Source organism: Chanodichthys erythropterus, chromosome 20 (assembly GCF_024489055.1).
Source record: "Chanodichthys erythropterus isolate Z2021 chromosome 20, ASM2448905v1, whole genome shotgun sequence".
Lineage (NCBI taxonomy): Eukaryota > Metazoa > Chordata > Actinopteri > Cypriniformes > Xenocyprididae > Chanodichthys > Chanodichthys erythropterus.
Window position 1 is genome coordinate 26,508,174 of NC_090240.1, and position 27,696 is coordinate 26,535,869.

The 27,696-nt window shown below is 36.8% G+C and overlaps 2 protein-coding genes across 3 annotated transcripts in view; both read left to right on the top strand.

Moving 5' to 3' along the window:
* Positions 1–285: 285 nt before the first annotated feature.
* On the top strand, positions 286–3,526 carry si:rp71-17i16.6 (uncharacterized protein LOC100148415 homolog). Of its 2 annotated transcripts, none has more exons than XM_067370897.1 (5): positions 286–390; positions 548–651; positions 781–878; positions 2,609–2,709; positions 2,810–3,526. In XM_067370897.1, exons 1-5 carry the CDS (start codon positions 370–372, stop codon positions 2,978–2,980), a joined length of 495 nt encoding a protein of 164 aa, XP_067226998.1. In that variant the 5' UTR covers positions 286–369; the 3' UTR covers positions 2,981–3,526. The 2 variants fall into 2 exon arrangements, with proteins under 2 accessions (XP_067226998.1, XP_067226999.1); XM_067370898.1 differs by having other exon boundaries at positions 359–390; positions 571–651.
* Positions 3,527–6,170: 2,644 nt separating this feature from the next.
* lamb2l (laminin, beta 2-like) overlaps positions 6,171–27,696 on the top strand; it is a 53,922-nt gene continuing 32,396 nt past the window's right edge. The window contains exons 1-2 of the mRNA XM_067370896.1: positions 6,171–6,243; positions 17,392–17,467. Coding sequence (XP_067226997.1) covers positions 17,431–17,467 — 37 coding nt within the window. The 5' untranslated portion in view covers positions 6,171–6,243; positions 17,392–17,430. The remainder of the gene's footprint in view (positions 6,244–17,391; positions 17,468–27,696) is intronic.

Genomic DNA, 27,696 nt, shown 5'->3' on the forward strand with positions numbered 1-27,696 from the left:
CTTTGTCTCATCAGTATCCCTCTTTTTCGTTCATCAGCTTTAGGATTAACAGGACATGTTTGGACCCGCAGCTCTGGAGTCAATCATTAAACACATGCACACATCACTTCTGGGCCAACGCTTACTATCCCACAATCTCTGGATAGCAGAGGCAAGTGTCAGAAGGGATGGGACTCCATTTGTCCTCATTCCTTAGAGGAATCAGGTGCTTTCTGTCACCTGGGTTACCAGATCTCCATGGATGTCACAACCAACCCGCTGCCTGAACTGAGTGGCACGGCCCTACCGAGATCCGTCTCAATCTGATCTGGAATCAGTCAGCTGGATGTCACTCCCAGTGTTTCTAAGAGTACAGGGAGAAAGTCACAGATGAAGACCGAAAGAATACAGGTGAGAATATATGTCTATTTTTGCTGTATTTGCATTTATGCTGCTAAAGTTTTGGACTATAAGATCTTTTCTTACATTCTGTCAATTTCACAAAAGACAAGGCAGGTACAGTTTTTGACTTCTTTTGTCAAGAAGTAACATATCTGTCTGCTCACAGTTGTGCTGTCAAAACGCCTTTAGAATGACAGAACAAAACATGATGCTGGAAAATGAGCTGATCCAGGATGACTGCAATCTAAAATGCAAGCAATACCTCATCAGGTATGTGGTTTTGGGTAATGGTGGGCCTCAGTAACAGCTGTTCTTGATATACAGTGCGAGCTGAAGAAGCACAGTTTCAGAGGATGTAAGTGACTGTTTAAACTGATCAGCTGGCAATCTGTGTTTTAGTTTGTTTGATGAATCGACTGCAGAGTATTTCCTCAGCCCTTCCTCTTGCTCAAAGGAAATACCCCCTTGGTTTTCCCAGCTAAAAGATGACATGAAAGGTATTGACTTTTTTTTGTTTTGTTTCTACAGATGGATAACTGTGAATTGAAATGAATTTATTGGGTATTATTACATGTGCAATAAGATAATAATTTTGCAAACTTGGTTATGATTACAGTTTAATGATTAAATTATCATTTTGATTTAATTATGATTTTTTTTTTTAAAAAAGTCTCTTATGTTTACGAAGGCTGCATCAGCGTTTCTCAAAGTGCGGGGCGCGCCCCACTGGTGGGGAGTAGAGACATGACAGGTGGGACGAGACAAACGAAAGGAAATTTGGACATTTTTGTGCCCATCTCTTTTAACCTTTTGAGTTCTGTCTTACATATGGGATTTTTATTTCTGTGCCCCTGAGAGTACGGTCCCACATATGGGATTTATAACGTTAACGTCACTTATCTGCCAGATCCAAACTGTGTTTTCGCGCTTTGGCTGGCGCTGAGCCAGAGACGGACGCGTTCAGTAGCGCATGTCATTTGTCACATCTATGCAGTGTTTCTAACAACATAATGTTTATTTTAGGTGCCAGACATTTAAATATACATAAATACTAGTAAAACCATTCATTTAGAGTTTGTAAAGTACATACTGATGTCTATGGAAGCATCAGTAACAATCAATTCAAATATAATTTGCCGACGTGTTTTATTCATATCAGACACACATAGTATAAGTAACTATAAAGTTTACTCTATTTTTCTCCCAGATCACCGGACACTTACCTACATGGATTTCGAGAGAAATTGATGAATTCACGTGCTATAAATCCGACTGACAGGACTCGCTGAACAGCTGCGCAAACAAAAATGGCGGCGCCCATCTCGCCTTATAGATCAAGATCATTTATTAACGTTTTTAAACGACAAAACACACTCACTTCTACATATTTGAGAATCGGAATATCAGATAGTTGATAAACATATCAGATAGACATGATAAGCAAGTTTGTGGGGGGGAGGAGAAACGAAATAAAAGCGTTACATACAGTGTTTATTGTGGCTGCGGTGTGTGACGTGACAAACCTGACGCGTTGCCATGGAAACAATAAAACCCTCAAATAATATTTAATTTATAATTTATCATAATTTTAATGCAGTTATTTGATGTAATGCTTTAAAATGTAATGTTAATAAAATAAATTAATACATTTTAAATGTATTAAACTTAAAGCCTAGTTTATTAACATTTTGTTGGGGCGATTGGGGACAGGTGGGGCTCGGAATCCAAGTGGGGAATGGCAGAAAAAGTTTGAGAAACACTGATCTATATGATCAAAAATACAGTAATATTGTGAAATATTAATACAATTTGTTTTTTAATATTTTAAAATGTAATTTATTCCTGTGATGGCAAAGCTGAATTTTCAGCATCATTACTCCAGTCTTCAGTGTCACTTGATCCTTCAGAAATCATTCTAATATGATTAGAATTGATGCTCAAGAAACATTTCTTATTTTTATAAATGTTGAAAACATTTGTGCTGCTTAATATTTTGTGGAAACATTTCTTAAATTTTTTGATGAAGAGAAAGCTCAAAATAACAGCATTTATTTGAAATAGAAACACCACCAACAACAACAATTTTCAAATTTGCCAAAACCTCAAACTTTTAAATGACAGTAGTATTTTTTATTTTGTGTGTGTGTGTGTGTGTGTGTAAAAAAAGAAATCATGCCGTAAAATGAATAAGAAATTTAAGTTGATTAAGTGTGGTCTCTGTTATTAGATCACATGAGTGCTGTTGCCCTGTGGGATGCTCTGAGACAACGTACTGCACAGATACTGCAAGAATCAAACACTGAACCCTCAATGGTGATCACTAATCAGGTCAGTTTCTCTTACAGCCAACTAACTCAGCTCTGAAATCTCAAAATATGTCTTTACTAAGTGACAACCAGCAATGTTATACTTTGCTCTTCTTCAACAGATTGCAAGAAGGGTGACAGACTGGAAGACACAGGTGAAAAAGGACCATCTGATGCACCTAGCAGGGGTGAAATACATGTTCCGCTGTGCTCAGCAAAACCAGGCCATCTCTGCACTCCTTCTACAACACAATCCTCTTTTTGACTATGGGATAAATAATGGACTGAAGTGATTTTTGACCATAATGCTGAATCAACCAAATAAGAACATATTGGACTATGGAAAGCAGGGATATGCCTCAATTTTGGACATAGACAAACTTTACTAACTAATTTACAGCCTTTTCCAGCACTTACTGTTCTATTGTCCCATTAGAGACTTGCACAGGCTTGATACAGTAAATGAGTCAGTTAATGTGGTGCACTGCAGTTAGGCTTTGTACTTGCCCATCACTACCATAGGGGGGCAGCAGATTGTACATTTGTCTTTTAGTCTCAGTGCTGGAACAATTCTTATTCCCTAGCACAATGGTTTTCAACTGGTTTTGCTTCAGGACCCAGAATTTACTTAGCACAATATTATAACCTGTATATGTTGTTGTCTAGGACATATTTTCTTCAACGTTGTGCAGTTAGAGTTGATAAGCATATATATTTTGATATCTAAGCACAGTAATATTTAGTTGCATATAACATCCCTTATGGGACAACAAAAAAAGTAAGTTTTTCCTTTGTGAATCTATCACTTTGGGACACAACCCACCAGCTGAAACCCACACTTATGCCTCAGAAACCCTAAACTTATAGAAAAAACATTGTTGAATATATTAAAAATCTTATAAAACCCCTGACCTGCATCATTCACCATCTACTCACTGCCCTTATTCTCACGGCTTCTTCTAAACTACATGCCTAACTAATTAGAAAACAACCAATATTTGCTCTGAGCAGGGACGTGCACAGACATTTTGGGGGGCAGGGGCTCAAGTGGAAAAAAGGGCACTTTTCATAATTATTTATTTAAAAAATAACGAACCCTTAAATATATTAAGACAACTTTGACTTCACTTACACTCATGCAATTGTTTTATACTCCACAGATTTCTACAAAATAATCAGTTCACACAGAGACCATGGTCTTCTTTAGTATTCACTAGGTTTATCACAAGAGAAGTCAACAGCAACTATTTTCAAGTAGCCTATATATTTAGAATAAATGACTGCACCAAGAAGAGGGACATAGTTTCACTAATAATTTGTTTATTTTGCACAAATCAATAAATAGTTTTAATTTTTTGGTGTTATTGGAATACTTCTTTCATGAAGTGGACAATTTTAAGATTTTACAATTTTACAATTTTAAGGTCCATTTTTGCTGCCATGTCTTTTACTCTAATGGAAAGAAAACTTAACCATAACCCTACACATTTAGATGGAGTTTGTTTTAAGCCTACTACCCTCCATCTGTTTGCATCTGTAGATTTCTTCTAAATTAACCAAAATAAGCTAATCTGCATATTTAAACACATCAAAAAAAAAAAATTCCTGAACTGTTAATACATTATATGTTATAACAAATGCCTGCAGAGGGCGCCAAAAGCCTGCTGATTTTTGTTGTTAGACAGCACAGCATGATCAAATCCACGATCAAAGCCAACTATGATAGAAATGCTACAGTCACTGTAATTTCTTCAACAAGAATATGTGGACATCAAACACGCAAAGACAGAGCGAGGGTTTAAACTTGTATTGATGTATTATCATGTGTAAGCGTAGATTTAAGAATAGCATTATGTAGCTGATGCTGTATTATGATTTTTAAATGGTTTTAATAAACCATGCATCCTTAGAAAACTGTCTAATAATGTGGTTCATGGATGCTCCTCTTCTGGTATTGACAGCCCAACCTATCGGTCAAGTGTTTACCATACTCAATGCATAGCACAATACAATAATTTAAATTATAATATGACATATATTTCATTAGTATCAAATCAGGCAGATGTGTTGATTGTGGTCAAACTATTAATGCAGCGTTAAATGTATAAATAGACAAAACTTTCAGGTTTGTGAACAATGGCTAGCCTACCTGAAAGAAATGCACGGGATGCATCCATCTAGGGCCTTTTTTCTTTTTCGCTTCTTATCGCCAGGCAGCAGTTGCATTTTCGCGGAAATAGTTGTCACAAGTTTTCAGCCAGCAGCAAACTCGAGGTGAGGTGAGGTGAGGTGGGGCGCGCGTGCGTGCGTGCGGGCATGAATGGCGTGTCGCGGAGTGAGGGCATCTGAACTCGACAAAGCCGACCTGATATAGTTTTTTTTTATTATTATTATTTGTTTTTTATTTGTTTTATAAAGTAAATATATTTGTTTGACAGGGAAGCTGAGCGCAAACAGGAATATATATATTCATTTATTAAAAAAAAAAAAAAAAAAAAAACACCCCAGAAAAAAGGGCACTTTCTCTCCAGGAAGAAAAAGGGCAGGTGCTCAAGCCCCTTTTTTGTCTATGTGTGCACGTGCCTGGCTCTGAGAACAATTCAGCATGACCATTGCAACCTTCCATTTTTACTACTATGTAGTGTTGGCATATTTATCAGTATAAAGATCTGAATGTACAATTTTGACAGACTTTTCTTTGTTTAGCCTACAGGAAGAAGGCCCTGGATTTGCAATGCTTGAATCCTCTGCAATCATACTGAAGCATTAGTTTAGAATAGTTTTTCCACCATCTAATCGAAGAGGCCTCATATGTCTGTCTCTAGTCTTAACCTGCCTTAGGCTACAATGAAAACTGAATGTGTTTCATCTCAGGTTTGCAATAAACATAGAGTGGAGCTCTGGAACCCAAAGCTGCTGGATCATAACACAAGTATGTGCAAAGATCAGACTTCAAATGATCTTTTATTATTTTTTTCTCTGTGTAAATGTTACCAGAACGCGCGCACACATAGCATCTACAATTCTACATCAATCATTCTAGCAGCAGTCACTGTGCAGCAGGGATACCTGCTAACAAATACAGGTGACAAGTCACGTGAGAGGACTGTTTGGCATGCTGTCAATGCGCTAATGTCCGCTAGGGAAAACATGTCCATAAATACATCATTGAAATGGTTCATTGTAATGACATGAAACATGAAATGTACAGAGAATACATACGTAATCTCCGTGCCTGCCATAATTTCAATATAAACTATAGCATAACATGAACGTGCAAAATAGCGAACGAAGAAAGGAAACTTTGCCACCTTATTTCAGACCACCACACGCCTCCCTCAAGTTACAACTGGGTTTGTATGATAAACGTGTAATTTGAAGACTATTTAAAACACAAGCCATGACGTCGCCACACAAACACTCTTCTTACCTGTTTATAATACGGTGAGAGGGAAAACCCGCGTGGGCTCCTCCTTCAGCAGTGAACTGTGCATGTGAACAGGTGGACGCGCAGCTCGCGTAAAGAGCGCTTCTGCTTATGAGAGTCAGTCCACAGGTAAGAGTTACAGCTAGCTATACTGTCTAACTTTGTATTATGATTGATTCACAGACACTTTTACCGTTTAAAATCTTATTTTTAAAACGTTGAGGTCAAACTCTTAGTATGTCGAAACGGTGTATATGAACTTTAAATTCAAGTGTAAACTGCTGTTTCTTTGGTTTTAGTAATAATGTGTTTCATGTCCTGTGAGAACTTATTTATGTAGCGTTATGCGATTACTGTGAAAGAAAAGACGGGTCGCAGCGTCTTCATCTCTCTGACTAAAGTGTACAGACTCGTTTCGAAAACTGTTTATCCTTGAATTGAAATGGAAAAGCATCAGACAGAAGAGAGATAAATCATTTGTCATGTGGGATTGTAGATAGGGGTCTGTCTGTCATCAGATAGGGGTCTGTCTGTCTGAATCATTTCAGTTGCAGTTGCTATAAAAAAGGGATTTGACCAGACCTTCGTGGTCTGTTGACATTTTCAAAAACACATTGCAGAAAGATGCAATAAAGGTAGCCTAATTCAAATATTAAGGACTGGACTACTACATGAATTAAAAAGTACAGTGTGTAGGCTACACTCTAAAAAATGGTGCTATATACTAAAAGTGGTTCTTTGGCTCGTAATCATAGGGGAATCGCTTTAAGTGCTGTATAGCACCAAATCTTGGTGCTTCAGTGGTTCTTCAGCGGTTCTTTGGGATGACTTAGGTGCTATATAGCACTGCTACTGTATACAGAACCTGTTTAGCACCTGTATGGTTCTTCACCAGTTCTTTTGGATGAATGAGGTGCTATTTAGCACTGCGACCGTATACAGAATCTGTTTAGCCCCTGTATGGTTCTTCAGCGGTTCTTCAGTGGTTCTTTGAGGTGGTTAAGGTGGTATATAGCACCACTGCTGGACAAAGAACCTGTTAAGCCCCTTTAAAGGTTCTTTACGAGACAAAGAACTACTGTTGGTGCTGTTTAGCATGATTTTTGTTGAAGAAATAAAATGTGATATGGCACCTCTTATGGGTTCTACATAGCACCGTTTGACAAAGATGCAAAGATACCTTTAAAGATATGGTGCTACATAGCACCAAAGTGGTTCCCCTATGATTACAAGCCAAGAACCACTTTTAGTGCTATATAGCACTTTTAGCGCTATATAGCACTTTTTTTTTAGAGTGTACACCAGCTAAAACATCTACAATATAACAGCATTTAATCATGTCTGGGGTCTCTAAGACCCCAAATGTGGAAATTTGATGCATGTAGTCAAGTTGAATTTTGGTTTCTAATTGGTTCCCATAAGATTAGAAATAATTCATAAAGTATCATAGTGCATGTCATTGATTATATTAACCTTAACATGAGAGTTAAACTGAATCCTACCCTTGCACTCTTGGGAAAAGGGTGAAATCTTCTGAATGTAAGAAGAGCTCAAATCACTTTCTTCTAGGGCTACCTTAAAGGGATAGTTCACTCAAAAATGAAAATTCTGTTACAATTTACTTGCCCTTGTGTCGTTTCCAAACCTGTTTCTGTGGAACATAAAAGAAGATATTAAGAAATGTCTCAGTGTTTATTTATTTGTAATTTTTTTTGTCCTTATAATGGAAGTGACCAAAACAGTTCGGTTACCAACATTCATAATTTTTTCTTTAGTGTTCTGCACAAAAAAAAAACTTATACAGGTTTGGAAATGATGACAGAATATTCATTTTTGGTTGGACTATCTCTTTAACTTTCCAAGTGTTCAGTACAATCTTTTCACAGAATGTGTTTGTTGCTTGTGAAGTCAGAAGTATAATTGGAGTAAATGAGTGTGATGTCACACAATGATGTCGACAATGTGATTCTTTCATTTTCATTCTAAAAGTTTGAAGTGACTTGTCTGTATCAGTAAAGCCTGATTATTTACACTCTCGTACATTCCCAAAGATCTGCCTGTTTTTGTTCTTTTGCAGCACACTCTGTAGAAGTGTTCCACATTTCATTGGTCAGCGCTGTCAAATGTGAATGCATGCTCTGATGACGATTATAGAATTTCTTAGACAGGCATAATTTGTTGAATCAATACCGTAATCTTTAGAAACATATGTTTTAATGAATTTTAAGGGGTCTAAGCTGACAGTCGGACAAAGGGCAAATCAAGGCACAGAGTCACAAAGCATGGGAAACGATCCCTTTTTCTGAGTATAGCTTTAATCGGCTCTCTTTTGCCCTTTAGCCTCATTGCTATGAGTGACAGTGAAGTTCAAAGAATTCCACGAGTCCTAGACCTCTAAGAGGGCTTCAGGATCTTCAGACCCCGCTGGTAACTACAGGTCGAGCAATTGAAATGAATATGAAAGTTAACGAATAACTTCCTACAGTTATTAAAGACCTAGTTGTGCCTAATAGATAGCAATGCCACCTGCAAATCCTCCCTCCCAAACACAGATACTCTTGAGATTAGTTTAAATACATGTTTTGGAAATGCTAGATTACGTCTGAAGCCTCTGCAATAATTACTCGCAGCTGAAGGAAAAGCTGTCAAAACATATTCGGCGTCTCTCACGATAGCTCCGCTGGCTGCTCGTTCTCTCTGGAGCCTTATTTAAAACGTCAGTCCTGTGATTGCTTGGGATTTTCAGGTTCTTGAAGCAGCAGATGAGCAGTCTCATCAGTCAGTTGAGGTATTCTTTACTGACAGACATGATTAAATGATGATGGGCCTAAAGTTCTGTGTATAAGACATAATAATTGGCAAGTATACACAGAATTAAAGCCTGTATGATTTCTTGCTGGTGTGCTTTGATGTTTTTATAGTGAATTGCTATGAGCCACAATGACATTACAAGCATATTAGGAAATATATAAATGTATAGCCATTACCATCTTTTGCATAGCATTTTGTAGTGAAGACAAAATATTGAGAATCGTGTATTGGTTTCAATGGTTAATTTACTGCTTATAAATACTTAGTAAGGTAGTTGTTTTAGTGGTTAAGTTTAGCTATGGGGTAGGATTAAGGGATGTAGAATATGGTCATGCAGAATGAGACATTAATATGTGCTTTATAAGTACTAATAAATAGCCAATATTAGTAATAGTCAAGCTAATAAGCAACTAGTTAATAGTGAGATTTGGTCCCCAAACTGAGGTGTAACTGCCCCATCATCAATCAGGCATGTTGTTTCATGGAAATATATGACTTCATAAATCTGACATCTTGATATGAAATGTGTCAGGGCCTTGGTGAATTGTCTCATCCCATATGGGGAGTAATGTAGCTCTCTCTGGCATTCTGTGAGGAATGTAGGGAATTGTACAGTTCCGGAACATCACTCGTCACTCTACTGAACATTTTGAAATGACCCTCTCAGGAAGACCTACTTTTTCACAGTCTCTCATTCCCTGGAAGTTCTTAGATGACCATCAAGTTTAACATGAGGAATTCTTTAACATGTAATATGTTCTTTGATCATGCACATACAGTATCCCCTCAGAAAAGGCCTCAGGTTTCTCGTCCTCCTACACGTACGCGATGAAAGAAACTTAATGCTATATTGTCGTCTGAAAACATTGGAAAGGCTAGATCTAAACTGGAGCTGGCACAAACTGTAGTTACTCTGGGATGTGCATCCTGAGATAGAAACAAGTAACAGATTTGATTAGCATATCAACCGAATTATTAGCGAATTAACTGACTGTTGATTTGTGATGGAATCTAAAGGTGAGCACAGGTTTTAAGTTTACATTTGGCTACTTATTAGTCTTACTCCGGAAAAGCCAGAGGGAGTGAGCTCACGTGAGAACACTCAGGTTGTATGGTTAGAGATTAACCTTAATAAATGGTCTTAAAAACCAGGTACAGGAGCCAGAGCCTGCTGTTCTGCATTAAGATTCAATATCCTCCTTACAGCAGTGTGATTATATACGTAAAGCAGGCATGCTCTTATGGATTATTTTAATTTTTGAAGATTGTGAACCACAAGGCCAAAGCTCAAGGTCTTTTGAGCTGATTTCATCTCAGCCTACTGTAAAGTAGTCTTGTGGTATACATTGCAGATCACATGTGAACCATGTTAACTTGTTTTATACAGTTGAGCACAATCAGAAAGACATGGTGTAATCTTGTATAGCCTAATGTGAGGAACTAAGCACGCTCGTGTTTGGACTTTGTCTATACATGTCTCCCATGTTAACCGCAGTCATGTTTTTTATGTTCATCCTAACTAGTAGATTGTGGTAATATTATTATTAGAGGAGGTGTATTGAACAGTTTTGTCCTCAAGTTTTGTTTTTTTGATTGTTTTTGAAGATTGCAATGGATTCCACTGTTAATGTTGGTTACACAAACCAATCGTCCCATCTCAAACTCACATCATTCGTTTAGCCAGTTTGCAACTCTCCCACAAATGCAGCAGAATTCAACTCAAATACCTGTAGTGATGCCTGTATGGGTTGACACAGCCAGACATAGCAAATGTAAATGCCATGGAAAGCAGTCAGATCAGTATATAATATGTATATAGTATATCTTTGTCAGCTCTTTTGAATAAGGATGGTTCTAAAGTATCTTGCAGACTTTTTATATATTTAGTCATTTTAATTGTTTTCAAACTAATAACCTGTCCTGCAGCTGACATTGCAAGCAGCACATGTTCAAGGGTTAGTTCACCCACAAATGAAAATAATGTAATTTATTACTCACCCTCATGCCGTTCCACACCCGTAAGACCTTCGTTCATCTTTGGAACACAAATTAAAGAATTTTTGTTGAAATCCGATGGCTCCGTGAGGCCTGCATAGGGAGCAATGACATTTCCTCTCTTGATCCATTAATGTACTAAAAACATATTTAAATCAGTTCATGTGAGTACAGTGGGTCAATATTAATATTAAAGCGACAAGAATATTTTTGGTGCGCCAAAAAACAAAATAACGACTTATATAGTGATGGCCGATTTCAAAACACTGCTTCATTAAGCTTCGGAGTGTTATGAATCTTTTGTGTCGAATCATGGTTCGAATCGCATGTCAAACTGCAAAAGTGCTGAAATCATGTGACTTTGGTGCTCTGAACCGCTGATTCGACACAAAAGATTCATAATGCTCCGAAGCTTAATGAAGCAGTGTTTTGAAATCGGCCATCATTATATAAGTCGTTATTTTGTTTTTTTTGGCACACCAAAAATATTCTCGTCACTTTATAATATTAATATTGAACCACTGTACTCACATGAACTGATTTAAATATGTTTTTAGTAATGGATCTTGAGAGAGGAAATGTCATTGCTGGCTATGCAGGCATCACGGAGCCATCGGATTTCAACAAAAATATCTTAATTTGTGTTCCGAAGATTAACAAAGGTCTTACGGGTGTGGAACGGCATGAGGGTGAGTAATAAATGACACTTTTTTCATTTTTGGGTGAACTAACCCTTAGTTAGCGTAGGTGTTTTTCTGTATGGGTTGAGCAAAGGAAAGTAAATTAAGCTTTGTGTGTGTTATGTTGCTTACCTGATACTGAATATGTTGGTTGTGGTCATATTTTTCATATTTTTATAGAATGTTTTATGTATTAGCCTACCACATCCACAAAGTGTTGAAAATTGTTTTTGTTTTGTTTTGAATGTCACTATGTTCTTAAAGTCCCCCTGCAGTCAATTTTATCCCTTAAAACTCATCTTTGATCACCAAAATTACATATTTAAATGTTTTTTTTTCTTTGAAAAACAATTCTTAATACCTCATTATAATAGCTTGAATGTAATTCTACACTCTTGCCTCATTTAATATACATGGTAATTAATATGATTAGCATTTACTTGACTATGTTATCAAACAGCTAATATTGTGTTGGTAATGCTACACAAACCATGTTCACATTCACAAGTCAAACAGCTGCCTTCTATCAATCAGTATCCTTAGAAATGCTTTGAACAACTCAGAACGTCAGTGAAGAAAGACACATAGTTCATCATAACATCGTAATATGCATCATACACCAGCCATATTGCTAAATCTACCCGATTTTTCATATCAACAGAAAAATATATCGGCATAACCTTCTTTTGAGACTCCCATGTGCGGTCAGTTAATGATCTGCTAAAACCCGCCGGCACGTTGACGTGATTGGTTACAAGGTAGCTTGTGACGTCAACGATTTCAAACCGCGGGTTCGAGGCTGTCTTTGGTTTACTGCAGTTTTAAAGAAAAAAATACTCTAGTGTTGACTTATGAATTTGCACAATGTTTGTCTTAAAGTGTGTTTAAAACACCAGATAGACATATAAACAACATTAAAAACTTGATTTTCACCACAGGGGGTCTTTCAGTTTGATCTCAAGAGGTTTAGGCGTTACATTGTAAATCAGTTTTGTCAAACTAGCCCAGTAGTTACACAGCTCAACTCTATAATTGATTCACTTCTGCTGTAACATATCATGGCTCCTCAGTTTTAAATATTTAGCTTAGATGATTTATCTACTCTGCTTAGATGATTTATGCTACCCACCAGGAGACATTAGAACTCATAGACAGAGATATCAGAAGTATGCTATACCTGCCTTGTTCAGTCTCACGTTTGCTGTGGGCTTTTATCTGACAGAAGAGCCCTCAGCAGCATATATCTATATTTTCCGATACGATAAGGAGTGAGAAAAACAGTCAGTTCATTCAGGTAATGTTGGTATTGAATTATTTAGCGTACTTCACTACTAAATAAGTAAATGAATTAATTAATTTTCCAAACATTTTCCTTATGCCTGTTTCAATAAGTTACCGATAACTATCATAACAAAGCAATTGAGATGGTGAGGTGGCACTCTCACCTATCTCAGGGAATAGATGGTTTACTGTTTTTCACACCCATCGTCACTTGTTCATGAGTCACTCATCCGCAGTGAGTGCAGATTTGTAGTCTTTGTCTTCATGTGGTCAGGTTGGACTTCACTCTGCTCATGTTTGCAGATGAAGTCATTTAGCTGCTGTCTTAAAAGCTGTGTGCGCCCTACATGATGGAATAAGTTGCTATCTCGGATATGCTGGTGGCCTATTGAACATTGAAGACCAGTGGCAGTTTAGTCTCTTTACTTACTGTGTGAATGTGTAAGGAGTGTCTTAATATGTTATACATTAATATTGATCTCTGTAATATTTAATTTGTGTTGGTTAAAGGGTACATAACACACAGTTTCTGCCAATCTCATGTTAATCTTGAGTACCTATAGAGTAGTAGTGCATCCTTCATATCAAATTCATATTAGTTTTATCAGATTAAGACAGATACGCTGTACCGAGTCTTTCCAAAAACAGCCAAGTTCCTGGAGGCGTGCCGTGGGTGAAGCTAAAGAGTGACGAGTACGCGCAGCTTTTGTGTAGTGATCGTCTGCAAGCTATTGATGGTCAGCTAAACAAATGTATTTAAACACACACAATACACCATCGCATTATCCCTGGATAACTTTTCAATCACTGTAATGAACATCGCATATAGTGAATGATGAATAATGAATTTATGAATTCACTACGTTTGTGTTGTTTACATTATATTCACTTAGGTGCCTATTTCCAACAAAACAGACAAAAAATATTAAAAATATTCCAACAAAAAAAATATTTGATGAGTTTTACCTACCACCTGCGGTTCCGACTCATGACCGGGATCATTATCGCTGTGACCGCTCCATCTTTAATTTTTTAAACGATCTGTAAATCCAGCATAGAACTCGGCCTTGTTTATGAAACCATAAGCGCCGATCCTGAGGGCTCGAGCAGCCACGGAAAAACACAAGATATTCTTCATTCATTTTAACCAATAAAAAATTGATTGCAACTATTAGACACGATTCCTTATTTTGATAGTTAATCTAAGGCGGTTTCTATTTTAAAGACAAATATCGAGAGCACATCAATGTAATGCGTGAGCACAAATCTCTCAGCTCTACTTAACGCTGGGTTCTTTGGGAAGCATGGTTATCTTTCCTTAACAACCAAAAACACAATTCTTTAGTGACATTGTTGATTACGTAGTCTAAAAACAAAGTGACGAATCTTTCTCGAGCAAGTCCTGTGCAGGGCTGCCGACGACTTCCATAAAGCCGAACTAAGCACGTTGTTGGGCGTGTTCTTGCTCTCTCGCTCTGGTTGATGCGCGCTCTTCCGGGAGAAGTAGCAATACAATTATGTAATAAAGGGCTAGCTTGAAAAAAAACTGTCCGAAGTCTGTGAGAAATCTGAAGAGTATTTTTGGCACAGAAATACTCTGCTATATGTCCAACTCGTTTTTTGAAACTTTGGTAATGTTTAGTATGAGAATGAAACTCTTTAAAGGGATAGTTCACCCAAAAATGAAAATTTGATGTTTATCTGCTTACCCCCAGTGCATCCAAGATGTAGGTGACTTTGTTTCTTCAGTGGAACACAAATGATGATTTTTAACTCCAACTGTTGCCGTCTGTCAGTCAAATAATGTTAGTGGATGGGAACTTCTACTATAAGAGTAAATAAAACTTGCATAGACAAGTCCAAATTAAACCCTGCGGCTCGTGACGACACATTGATGTCCTAAGACACAAAACGATCGGTTTGTGCGATAAACCAAACAGTATTTATATCATTTTTTAACTCTAATACACCACTATGTCCAACTGCATTCAGCATTCACTTAGTGAGGTCTGATCGTGCTCTGACAGCGGAAGTGATGTCTCGTGCATATACTTCAATGAGAGCGAGACATCACTTCAGCTGTCAGAGCACGATCAGACCTCACTAACGAGTGCTGAAGTTGGACATAGTGGTGTTTTAGAGGTAAAAAATGATATAAATACTGTTTGGTTTATCGCACAAACCGATCGTTTTGTGTCTTAGGACATCAATGTGTCGTCACGAGCCGCAGGGTTTAATTTGGACTTGTCTATGCAAGTTTTATTTACTCTTATAGTAGAAGTTCCCATCCACTAGCATTATTTGACTGACAGACGGCAACGGTTGGAGTTAAAAATCATCATTTGTGTTCTACTGAAGAAACAAAGTCACCTACATTTTGGATGCGCTGGGGGTAAGCAGATAAACATCAAATTTTCATTTTTGGGTGAACTATCCCTTTAACAGTGTGAATAAGTCAGAATGCATGAAATAGCATTAGACCCCCTTTAACGTAAACATTTGATACAGAATTTAGTGTATTGACCACTGTTTAAACACTGATTTAAACATGTCACCAAGATAACACCATCTAGCTGGCCGACAAGTCAAGTTTTGTCAAAACTGAAAGTCTCAAAGTTTTGCAAAACGTTTTATTGCTTTCCAACAAACGTTTTTCATGGAGTTACATAAGTTAAAAGGAAACAATCTGACATTTTACAAAATTGAAAAAGTAATAGTATATAATTATGTTTCATTTTTTTTATGGCACAAAAAGAAGAAAGATATCTTTGTTAGTGATCAGAATTAACAAGCAAAGCAAATCTGCATGTCCGTTTATTTATTTATTTACTTATTTGTTTCAAATGTTAGCTATTGGTCCGACTGGGCCTATAGATAGATAGATAAATAGATAGATCTCTTTCAAGTTTTTCCTTCTATGAGTTCAGACTGAATGTTGTATTGGAAGGGAAGAGGGTGTGTGTGGTCAGAGAAAGCCAAAGCATCACTGCCCTCCCCTCTGTACCCCTTAACCAGCTCAACGCCCCCCTAAAGAATGGTTCAGTGCATTCCGTCAGCCTGGAGACCGGCTCCCCCTTTCAAACAGTGGCTTTCAGAGTGACAGCTGCATTTGAATAAGAATCACTCTCCATTCACCCCATTGCTGCGCTGAGGGTGGGGGAACCGTTCTCCGTCCACTCTGATTGGCTTAAGCCGTTCCTTCTGTTTTTGTCCGGAAAGGCCAGTTGTGCCTGTAAAGTTTTTTTTCTTCTTTTTTATGCTTAACTTTACACATTCACACATTTTTACACATCCCAAGTCTCTCACACACAACCAGTCCTTCTCTTTCTGTGCCTCCAAGGGAGCCTTTCAGAGAAAGGCTCTTCCCTGTCCAGAGGATTTTTATCAACTTGTGTGGCTGCGTGAGTACTATATGTTTCTTGTATTTTACATATAAGGCTTTAGATAAAGAATCAGAGGCTTTGTTGTGCTTTGGATGTTCTACACAGATGCAGGTGATGAGCAGGTCATGCTGGCTTTATCTGTTGTCTTGCCAGCCAGTTTTGACTCCGTACTCTGTAAATCCTGTCTTCATTTTGTTATTCACTTTATCTGTCTTTTATCCTTCTTCTTTGATTTGACAGTATGACATGTGCTCTTTATCTATGAGGCATCATACCTTAGTTTCCTGGTATGGTCTAGACTGATATAAGGACATATGGGACTGTGTCCCATATGACAGTAAATTATTTTATTTTAGAATTTTTAAGGGGTTTTAAATCAAATATAAATTATAATTTTTTTCAGTTACTTGAGTTCTTATAGCAGGTTTTAAGTTAGCATTAAATTATTTTCTTGACTCTGTGTATGGATTGTATTTATTGACTGATATAACATCAGTGAAACGGTTTGTTCTCTATAGTAGTTGAGAGAGGATTTAGTAGCAGTGAAATATGGAGTGGAAGCTGTGTGGGAAATGGAGGCTGTGGCATTGTGTGGTGGAGCTGACCTGTCACTCCTCTCCTCTCACCAGCAAACTGAAGAGCCTAGAGTCGGGGGCCCAACGCTCCTCTCTTGAGCTCACACTCATGGTCCTACCAGACAAAGCTAGCTTCACTCTCACCTCCTCATGTTTACCTCACTTTAAATCTTTAATATTAGTTTGGTTAAATGTCTAGTGCGCTAATATATTTAAAATATACAAATACATCGGAGCCATAGCAAGTGGGCAAGTGCTCTGAGATATGGTGCGGTTGTGCTTCAGGCGACCTGGTTAAGAGGACCGCGAGTGAAATTATGGGGGGAAACTCCAATCCCACCATATCGCTATATTTAAATCTAAGAATGCGTGTTTCACATTCAGATGCTGTTTTTTTTTTTTTTTTTAGACAATGAAAACATTTTATGCATTTTATATAATTATGAATCCTATGTCTTGTGAATGCACTGTATATAGCTTTAGCACCTGATACTTGCATTTTCGTGGTCAGCTGCTGAACCACTATTTTTATTATTTTTCTTTGTATTTTAGGCTCCTGGAAATCAGCTGCTCATGTTTGTTTGATAGCCCATGATGATGGCGAGATATTTCAGTGTTCTGCTTCTGGGTAAGTCACAGACTGAATTGAATAGATTTCTGCATAAACTAGTTTAAGGACGTTCTTATCTTTATCTTCAAGACATCAGCTTAAAGTTGCCCTAGAACTTTTTTAAAAAAAGATGTAATATAAGTCTAAGGTGTCCCCTGAATGTGTCTGTGAAGATTCAGCTCAAAATACCCCATAGATTTTTTTTTTTATTCATTTTTTTAACTGCCTATTTTGGGGCATAATTATAAATGAGCCGATTCAGGGCTACTGACCTTTTAATTCTCCTGCTCCATGGCCACGGAGCTCGCGCTTGCCTTGAACAGTGCATAAAGAAAGTTTACACAGCTAATATAACCCTCAAATTGATCTTTACAAAGTGTCCGCCATTTTCGGATTATGTGAGTATTGTATACTGTTATATTGTTCACATTTGATTCTGAATGAGTTTGAGGCTGTGCTCCGTGGCTAACGGCTAATGCTACACTGTTGGAGAGATTTATAGAGAATGAAGTTGTGTTTATGAATTATACAGACTGCAAGTGTTTAAAAATGAAAATAGTGACGGCTCTTGTCTCCGTGAATGCAGTAAGAACCGATGGTAGCTTTAACCACATTTAACAGTACATTAGCAACATGCTAACGAAACATTTAGAAAGACAATATACAAATATCACTAAAAATATCGTGATATCATTGATCATGTCAGTTATTATTGCTCCATCTGCCATTTTTCGCTGTTGTTCTTGCTTGCTTACCTAGTCTGATGATTCAGCTGTGCACATCCAGACGTTAATACTGCCTGCCCTTGTCTAATGCCTTTCATAATGTTGGGAACATGGGCTGGCATATGCAAATATTGGGGGCGTACACCCCGATTGTTACGTAAAAGTTGGTGTTATGTTGAGATTCGCCTGTTCTTCGGAGGTCTTTTAAACAAATGAGATTTATATAAGAAGGAGCAAACAATTGAGTTTGAGACTCACTGTATTTCATTTCCATGTACTGAACTCTTGTTATTTGACTATGCCAAGATAAATTCAATTTTTCATTCGAGGGCACCTTTAAAGGGTTAGTTCACCCAAAAATTAAAATTCTGTGATCATTTACTCACCCTAAAGTTGGTCCAAACCTGTATGTTTTTCTTTCTTCTGCTGAACACAAATAGAAGAAGCTATTTTGAAGGATTTGTGTGTAACCAAACCCTGTGTATTTGACAGTTAACCAAACGGTAGCTTTTGACTTCCATAGTATAGAAAAAAATACTATGGAAGTTGATGGATATTGTTCTGTGGCTTCCAACATTCTTCAGAATATGTGTAGAAGAAAGAAAAACATACAGGTTTGGAACAACTTAAGGGTGAGTAAATGATGACAGAATTTTCATTTTTGGGTGAACTATCCCTTTAAGGTGGGATCATAAAATGATTGATGACAACACATACAATCCCATGTCATTATCAAAGTCTCACTCTCCAGTCAGGTGAGCAGGGGATAAGCTTCTTAAACAAAGTGAAGTTCAAACACACAGACCACCACCTGCCCCCCACCCCGGAGGTCTTTCACAGTAGCTCCCATGAGAGCCCTTTTCAACACAAAACAATCTAGACTTAAGCAAACGAAAACATGACCAACCTGTCATCCTCTGTCTTCTTTAGCATCAGTGCCTGGCCTTTCTCTCTCTGAAAAGCAGCAATCAGAGGCATTGTGTTTGCGTGTCCTTGCTTCTTTGTGTTTCATAATGAAAGGTATACATTATAGAGAGGAAAGCGTACACCTGCAGCAAACTCTGCTAAACAAGGCAAGGAAAAGTTCTGTCTATATTTAACAACCAAAAAAAAAAAAAAAAACCATGCAAACAGATACACGGGGCAAGTTCATAAACTGATGTGCTGCTTTGGGGGCCTTTTGCACAGAACATTTTGCATTCCACTGCTTTTTCATTGTTTTTCTATGTAAACATGCACTAAAGCAGTGGTTCCAAAACTGGGGTACACGAGGTGACAGAGGGGGTATGCAAAGTTTGAGTTTTACCATTCATTAATTCTGCCAAACCCTAAAATAGCATTAAATCCAAGCATGTATTTCTAACAGACAAATGCCATAAATACATGACCTTCAAATCAAATTACATTATCTTTTGAGCTTCTGGTACAATACTTGGACATTTCCAATCTGCCAACACTGCCATACAACCGCTTGCTTCATTACTGAATGAATGAATGAATTAATAACTAGATGACTCACTCATTAAGTCAGCGACTTACCGCCACCTACTGGTGGTTTTAGTTTAATATTTAAAAGTATGTTTTTTTACCATTGTGTATATTTCTCTATTGAACATTTTTTTATTTATTTAAACCAGTATTTATTTTATAAAGGTATTCATAAATGTAAAAAACAATGCACTGGAAAATCAGTTTAAGGGGGCAAATATTGTCCCTTAATGGAAAAGGTGTGAATGCAGTCTTAAGTGGAAGAGAGGGGGTACGCAGAAGTATGTTAAATGCTTCTGGGGTTGCACTAAACAGACTTGTTTGACTATTGTGCTTGCGTCTTGCATCTTTTGCTGTGTCTCGTATGTGAAATGCCATTCTGAAAATGCACGTCTCTCTGGACATTACATTTTTTTAACTGTCTTGTATTTTTAAACAACTTAAAGTGCAAAAATGCTGAAAATGTATGTGGGTCATTGACGAATAAGGTTTTTAAAAGTATAAAAAACATAATGGAGATATAATTAATTTTGAAGTTTTATTAAGTGTTAATGATATTATGTGGTTTTTATAATCAATTAACACTGCTTTTGTCATATTTTACAAGATGGATAAAATTTGTCACCAAAAAAGTAATTTGGTTTAACCAAAATTTTGGTTTTAACGAATGACAGTTTTGGTTATACCAAATGACAATATTTTCAAACGATGCTAACAGGCTGATATCTATCTATCTATCTATCTATCTATCTATCTATCTATCTATCTATCTATCTATCTATCTATCTATCTATCTATCTATCTATCTATCTATCTATCTATCTATCTATCTATCTATCTATCTATCTATCTATCTATCTATCTATCTATCTATCTATCTATCTATCTATCTAGCTAGCTAGCTAGCTAGCTAGCTAGCAAAAGGACACTCAAAAATTTTATATTCAGTACAAGATTTTAAAGTATTACAACATTTTCCATGTTTTATAGCGGTTGAACCGAATTGTGTATGAGCAAGTGAAAACATGAATTTTTTTAAATAGTTAAAAGAGAGTTAGTTACTTTGCTTCACAACCACGTGGTCCTTTGCAGGCGTCTGAATGATGTCACATGATATTGACCGCATGACTTGATTCAAAATGGTCCCTTTATATTGGTTACTACAAATGACATCAGTGAAATTCATTTTTCCGGACATTTTTTCTCATAACAAAGCAATGACTTCTACACATAATTTTAATACCATTTTGCACTATGTTGATATATGATGTTATAAAATCATGCCAGAATAAAAAATATATACATTTATTACATTTTAAGATATTTTAATCACAAATGAAATGGCTGTATTGGCCTTTGGACGGTTAAACCGATTGACCTTTTGACATTTCAAAATCTTTAAAATACCTTTATATGCTGCAAAATATAATTAAAGCTTTTTGGATTCAATAAAAGAGATCGAGTTGTACTACCTTACATACTTGGATGTCATATCTTTGTTTTTTATTATTATTAAGGCCTTTGGACAAAAGAATGATCCGTCACTTCATTGACCCATTTATAAAGCTTTTGTAATTCAGTTTAACCAGGTGCTAAATGGACTGAAGCAGTGCTGCACTGTATTTAACTATTGGCACATTTCCTTTTATGTTAATAAGACTCATTATAGATTCAGTGCTATTTGCCTGCTGCACATTGCACTCTGCTATATGTATTGAATCAAAAGAGAGAGCTGAACAAGAGGAGAGAAGTTGATAATAATAATGGAGAGCAGGATTTCAATAGTGAGGGTGCTTCACTGAGGATGGAATGAGAACAGTGCTGAGGATGGCCATTAGTTTTGGCATGTGAGGGTGAGGGGGATCAACACGCTAATTTTGGCCCATTATTCTCATTGTAGCACAGTGCAATTATCAGTGCATCATTTATTATTTTATCAGGATCCTTATATGCTCAATCACTAGTCATTTAGCTAGATGGCTAAATGCATATCCCCTGTTGAAAGTATTACATTTAAAAGATTAAATGTCTGGAAAAATGGACTGGAAATGGAAAAACACTGCAACATTGGCTCTGTTCCAAACCCTAGTGAGCTGCCTAACCAGATGGCATGTTTAGACATCATACTGTAGGTTCACTCCCTATTCGAGTGCTGTTCTGAACAGCAGTCTTTTTTGGAGCTATAGCCTTGTGTGTAGCACTATATGGTGCATCTGTGATCCCAGATCAAGAACCGAGTTGCTTTTGAAATTGTATACCATCTGAGTAGATACTTTTTTTGATGAAGAACTAAAAATTATGTTCTATGTAGTATGATGAATGTGTAAAAGTGAAAAAAAAACTCCCAAAGATGCTAGGTACCTCATTTTAGTTTAATTCTGAGGTAGCAATACATGTATCATTTGGCAATCCCATAATGAGATGCACCAAATAAAAAAAAAATCTTCATCCAAGATGTTAAGTGTCGATTATAAATATATTTTTTTCAGTACTGAAGATTGTTGGTAATAAAACTTGTTTGAGTGTGCTTTTAATTGACTGGGTATTATTAGCTTAGATAGCAAAACATGCTAACATCAGACATTAGAATGAATTGCATTAGCAAAGTCCCTCTGATGTTCTGTTAAGCGTGAAAATGTAAGAGATGAAGATGTTGTCTGCCTTTTTTGAATGTTGATGCCTTGTTTCCGTGGACCAGAAAGCTGTGTTTAAAGGTTTAGCCAGAATTTAGAGCATGAGAGGAATGTTGTGGAAATGATAACAGTCTCAGGTGTGTGATTTCTATATGTGGCTTTTTAAAAGCCATTTTAAGTAGTGGCTGGAAAGCCTGTTTTGATGAAGGGTTGTTAAACAAGCTTCCAGTTGATTCTTATGAAGGTTTCCCTGTAGAGTCAACTTCACTCACACCTTTCCATTGAGTTCTGTGTAAGATCTCTTTTCTTAGTGTTTAATATTAGACTATTACATGGCAGTTTAATATTTTTTATAAAATGTAGACAAAGGTATTTCAATAGAATAGTATATAGACAAATGACATAAATATGGCTTTAAGTTTTAAGTGTGTCTAATAGTAGTATTCGGGTAAGAAATACTACAGAAATTAAATAAAGTAATCAAATGTAAAATAACACTGGATAGGCTTCATTGTAAAAATTAAATACAGATTAATGCTTACAATTAAAGTTATTGAGTCAAAAGCAGTGAGTGATTTCCTTTATGTCTTTTGTTTATTGATTAAAGGTGCCATCGAACGTTTTTTTACAAGATGTAATATAATAAGTCTAAGGTGTCCCCTGAATGTGTCTGTGAAGTTGCAGCTCAAAATACCACATAGTTTTTTTTTTAATTAATTTTTTTAACTGCCTATTTTCAGGCATAATTAGAAATGCGCCGATTCAGGCTGCGGCCCCTTTAAATGCTCACGCTCCCCGCCCTCTCCCGAGCTCTTGACTCTATCATTGCATAAACAAAGTTCACACAGCTAATATAACCCTCAAAATGGATCTTTACAAAGTGTTCGTCATGCAGCATGTCTGATCGAGTAAGTATGGTATTTATTTGGATGTTTACATTTGATTCTGAATGAGTTTGAGGCTATGCTCTGTGGCTAACGGGCTAATGCTACACTATTGGAGAGATTTATAAAGAATGAAGTTGTGTTTATGAATTATACAGACTGCAAGTGTTTAAAAATGAAAATAGCAACGGCTCTTGTCTTCGTGAATACAGTAAGAAACGATGGTAACTTTAACCACATTTAACAGTACATTAGCAACATGCTAACGAAACATTTAGAAAGACAATTTACGAATATCACTAAAAATATCATGTTATCATGAATCATGTCAGTTATTATCGCTCCATCTGCCATTTTTCGCTATTGTTCTTGCTTGCTTACCTAGTCTGATGATTCAGCTGTGCACAAATCCAGACGTTAATACTGGCTGCCTTTGTGTAATGCCTTGAACATGAGCTGGCATATGCAAATATTGGGGGCGTACATATTAATGATCCCGACTGTTGCGTAATAGTCGGTGTTATGTTGAGATTCGCCTGTTCTTCGGAGGTCTTTTAAACAAATGAGATTTATATAAGGAGGAAACAACTGAGTTTGAGACGCACTGTATGTCATTTCCATGAACTGAACTCTTGTTATTCAACTATGCCAAGGTAAATTCAATTTTCAATTCGATGGCACCTTTGATTAACATGACCGACAGCAGCAGGAATATTAGGCTGCTGTCACTTTAAGAGCTTATGCACGGATCCAATATACTGTTACACAACATGCGGTTTCTTTCTCAACTGTTTACATTCCAAAACTCACTATGTTTACCTGAATACTAGCCAAGATGGGCATTCTGACATAATTTTGTGTGTATTTAATGATTTAATTGCAATTAGCCACAAAAATTTGGTACATGCAAGCTGTTTGAGGGGTGGCTTCTAATGCGAAACCTGCAGGAATTAGTAAAATTATGCAAAATTATACCCACAATCGTGCTTCAAAATTTGTGCCCTGTAACAACACTATTCAGCCGGAGCGAATGAGACGAGTGAGTGAGAGGAGGCGGGTATATGTGAAACTGTCAATTTGAAAAGAGTGAGCAATAACACGTAGCTACTCCAGCTAGTATAAGTTACTGCAGAAAATGAGTACTGGAATAAAGAAAATATCCATATCGAAATATCTATATTTTTGACAACACTAGCATGCACACATATATTATATATTACACAAACAAATGGGCTGCTGTCTCTGCATGGTAGGTCAGTCCTACAAACAAATAAAATAAATAAATAAAGACTTGAATTGGCCCCAAAGTGCATTGTCCCACTGGGAAAATGCCCAGTATGAAAGATTACCAATCCAGACCTGCATTTTAAAAATCGTGCAGCCATACACCCGAGGTTGTTCACCTGAAAGAGTGTGACAAGTTTTATAGCATTTTAAAATAAACATGACTTGATTTAAAAACTGAAAAAGTGGATGGCATGTCACAGGCCTCAATAAAAAGATAAATAACAGGAAGTTGGTTTGTTCCGTTTAGAGCAAGTTACACTCATAATTTTATAACAGAAGATGGACACTTTAATAAGTTTGTCCACTGTTTACCATGAATTCAAATCATCACCGATAACATGTTTTACAGTCATTTTTCCTGGCACAAGTTAATTATCTGGAGCTGTGGGCTCTGTGTCCATTGTACTCTCTTTACTCAATGTGGGTCAGTGAGACTGTGTGTTAATGATTGTACAAGAAATATGATCAAGGTGTGTGAGCATGTGCCATTGTAATGGAAGATCTTTATGTGTCTTAGGGCATGTGTACTTTGTGAACCCTGTCCTGTTTTGGAATAAACTTCATGTAGACAAAATCTATAGGTCTGCCAGCATTAGGATGCATTGCTTATACCTATTCCTTCATAAGCGCTTTATTGTACCATAATCAGTTTTATCAGTATTATCTGTGGAGGAACGTTCTTGTTTAAGATTGTGATTTGTTTGACTTCAAACAACAATGACTGCCTTGCTTTGTCTGTGCCTGTAGGTTCACTATCTGATTTTTCACATTCCAGTTCAGGACTTGACAGTGCATTGTCTATGTTAACCGACCTATTCTTAAACATTTCACACAGTAAAATCAAAATGGGCACTTCTTGTTTTATTTTCTATAGTTGCACTATGTGTTTTATTGTATTTTGCTATATTTTGTACTTTTCCATTTTCTTTTCAATGCTACTTTATTGTTCTACATTTCCATTGCTCTATTGTATAGCGTCATTGAGTTGGTAGAAAGGCGCTATATAAAATAAACATTATTATTTTTATTATTACTGGCGTGAGGGCGGGACAATCTGTCAATCATATGAGATCACAATAGAAATCACAATGAACCAACAATCAAATCTAGGCATCACAACATTAAAATGTACAGTGTGAAAAATGGATGTTCATTTTGAGATTTGCTAAGGATTATAGTTTTTCAATTATTTATATTTTTAAAGATTAACTTTTAAGTGAGCGTTCGATGATAGCAAAGGTGATCTAAATGTAAAAATAGAGGAATTGAGCATGCACAAATAAATATCTAATACTAACTTGATACAAAAAAAAAAACGATAAAAAAAAAAAAAAAAAAAATCTAATTTAAACTGATTACCGCAAAGGTACAAACATGTTGTGCCTCTTAGGTCTCATGAGAACAGTCATATTGCTTATAGCTAATGGCAGATACATCAGTCACTTCTAGTGGTCTCAGCTTTCTTGCGACATGCAGCGCAGCACATGTGGTGGCTTGTCATCGACTTGTGGAATGCCATTCCTTAGCTACAGATGGGCATTTTGTAAGACCCGTGTGAGATACTTTTACACCTGGAATTTTTCTCTTAATGAATGACATTTTCCTGGCTTGGCATTCCTGTACTGTCTTCACTATGCACATCTGCCTCTGGAACTGCTTGTAGCTTGTATCTCTGCGTGCTGTAAATGTGGCATGTTGGAAAGAGGGTGTGTGTCAGCTAATGCATTTTGTGGGTGTGTTAGAAAATGCAGGGACAAGCAACCATTTACCTGCCTCAAACTAAAAGAGCAGATGTTTAAATATAATTTTATTTTAATAAGCTTGAAATGAGTACAAACTGGACTGCTTTTTATTTTTTCTTAAATGGCCTCAAACTATTAAAGGTGCTAAATAGGATGTTTTGTTTTATACATTTTTGCAATATTACTTGAAACTGTTTTTACTAACTGATAAAAGACTATTTATTAGGTGCACTGAAAGGAATAATATTAATATACATCATCTGTGCACGAGGTAGGGCCTTAAAAACATCAGCCAATCGTTTACGCGATCATCGCGTAAACGATTGGCCCTCTGGCTTGTCAATCACTGCCATGACGTTCCTTGTGAGAGACGTGCGCGGCTGCGTGCTCCAGTAACTTTCCCGCATGCAATGTTTTTGTCAGGAGACAGGAGTAACAACTGCAGATTATGAGTTACCTGCGGTGAGTCCGACATAATGAATCCACTAACACGACACAGCGAATGCCGGTGGTAAACACTCGTGTTCCAATACTCGTGTTTTGGGAGGCGTTCCTTTGAAATGAGCTGTGAAGGAGGGGGGCATGCGCTCATTTCAAAAACTCACTAACAGTCTTTGGTTTCTCAGTCGACAAAAAAATCCTCTCTATCACCTTTAACACCAGTATTTGTTTTAGATATCTTTAATTATAGTTATAAAATGGTTAGTTCCTGTCCTTGATTCTGATTGGTGTCCTTGATGCTGTCCTTGATTCTGGCGTAAGGAAGGCTTTAGTGAAAGTTTACTTCATGAAAGTCGCATTGATACATATTTTTGGCTTTAATATTTGTATTGTGTGGTAACTTATTCACGAGACAGCACAGCCTCGAGTCCCTTACTGCTTACTTAATTAGTCTACTGCAAGACTTGTATGGATTGAATAATCCACTGTTTGTATTTTCATCCATTTTCTCTAGCAGTCTTTTTCACATTTGTGTTGTCACTTTGAAGAAGAGAAAAGAATGCGTGTAGACTCAATAACAGACTATGCAAAAAAAAAAAGTCAAACCCTATTCTTGCCTAACCCCCTCCCCAAACACACACTCACAGTCACATTTTCACCCTTGCTAGTCAGAACATGAGAAGTCGTGAAGAAAAAGTGTTAAATGCATCCTTTTCCTCAGGGAATCTGTTATGAGGGATGCAGCATCAGGTCTCATAAGGCAAAAAACAAAACTTTTACAGTATGTGAGCTAACCATAAAAACTTTCAGTGCCCTCACACACCAGATACACTTTAGTTTAGCAACGTGATGCAATCAAATGGAATTTATGGCACTTGTTTTCATTTCTTTCTGACCTGAGAAGGGACTGTATTTCAATGAACTTTATATGCTTATCTGCACTCTTGTGCAAAGAACAGTGTTGAGTAATTGAATGACTTCCTATATACACAATATATTAAAAGTTGGATAAATAGTATATCCAACCTGCATACATACAATATACTC

Bases quoted from the DNA above. Each gene is read 5' to 3' on its own strand.
- si:rp71-17i16.6 (XM_067370897.1), top strand. From the start codon at position 370: ATGAAGACCGAAAGAATACAG. The intron at 879-2,608 runs GTATTGACTTTT...CTCTGTTATTAG, and splicing joins GCTAAAAGATGACATGAAAG to ATCACATGAGTGCTGTTGCC. The intron at 2,710-2,809 runs GTCAGTTTCTCT...CTTCTTCAACAG, and splicing joins CAATGGTGATCACTAATCAG to ATTGCAAGAAGGGTGACAGA.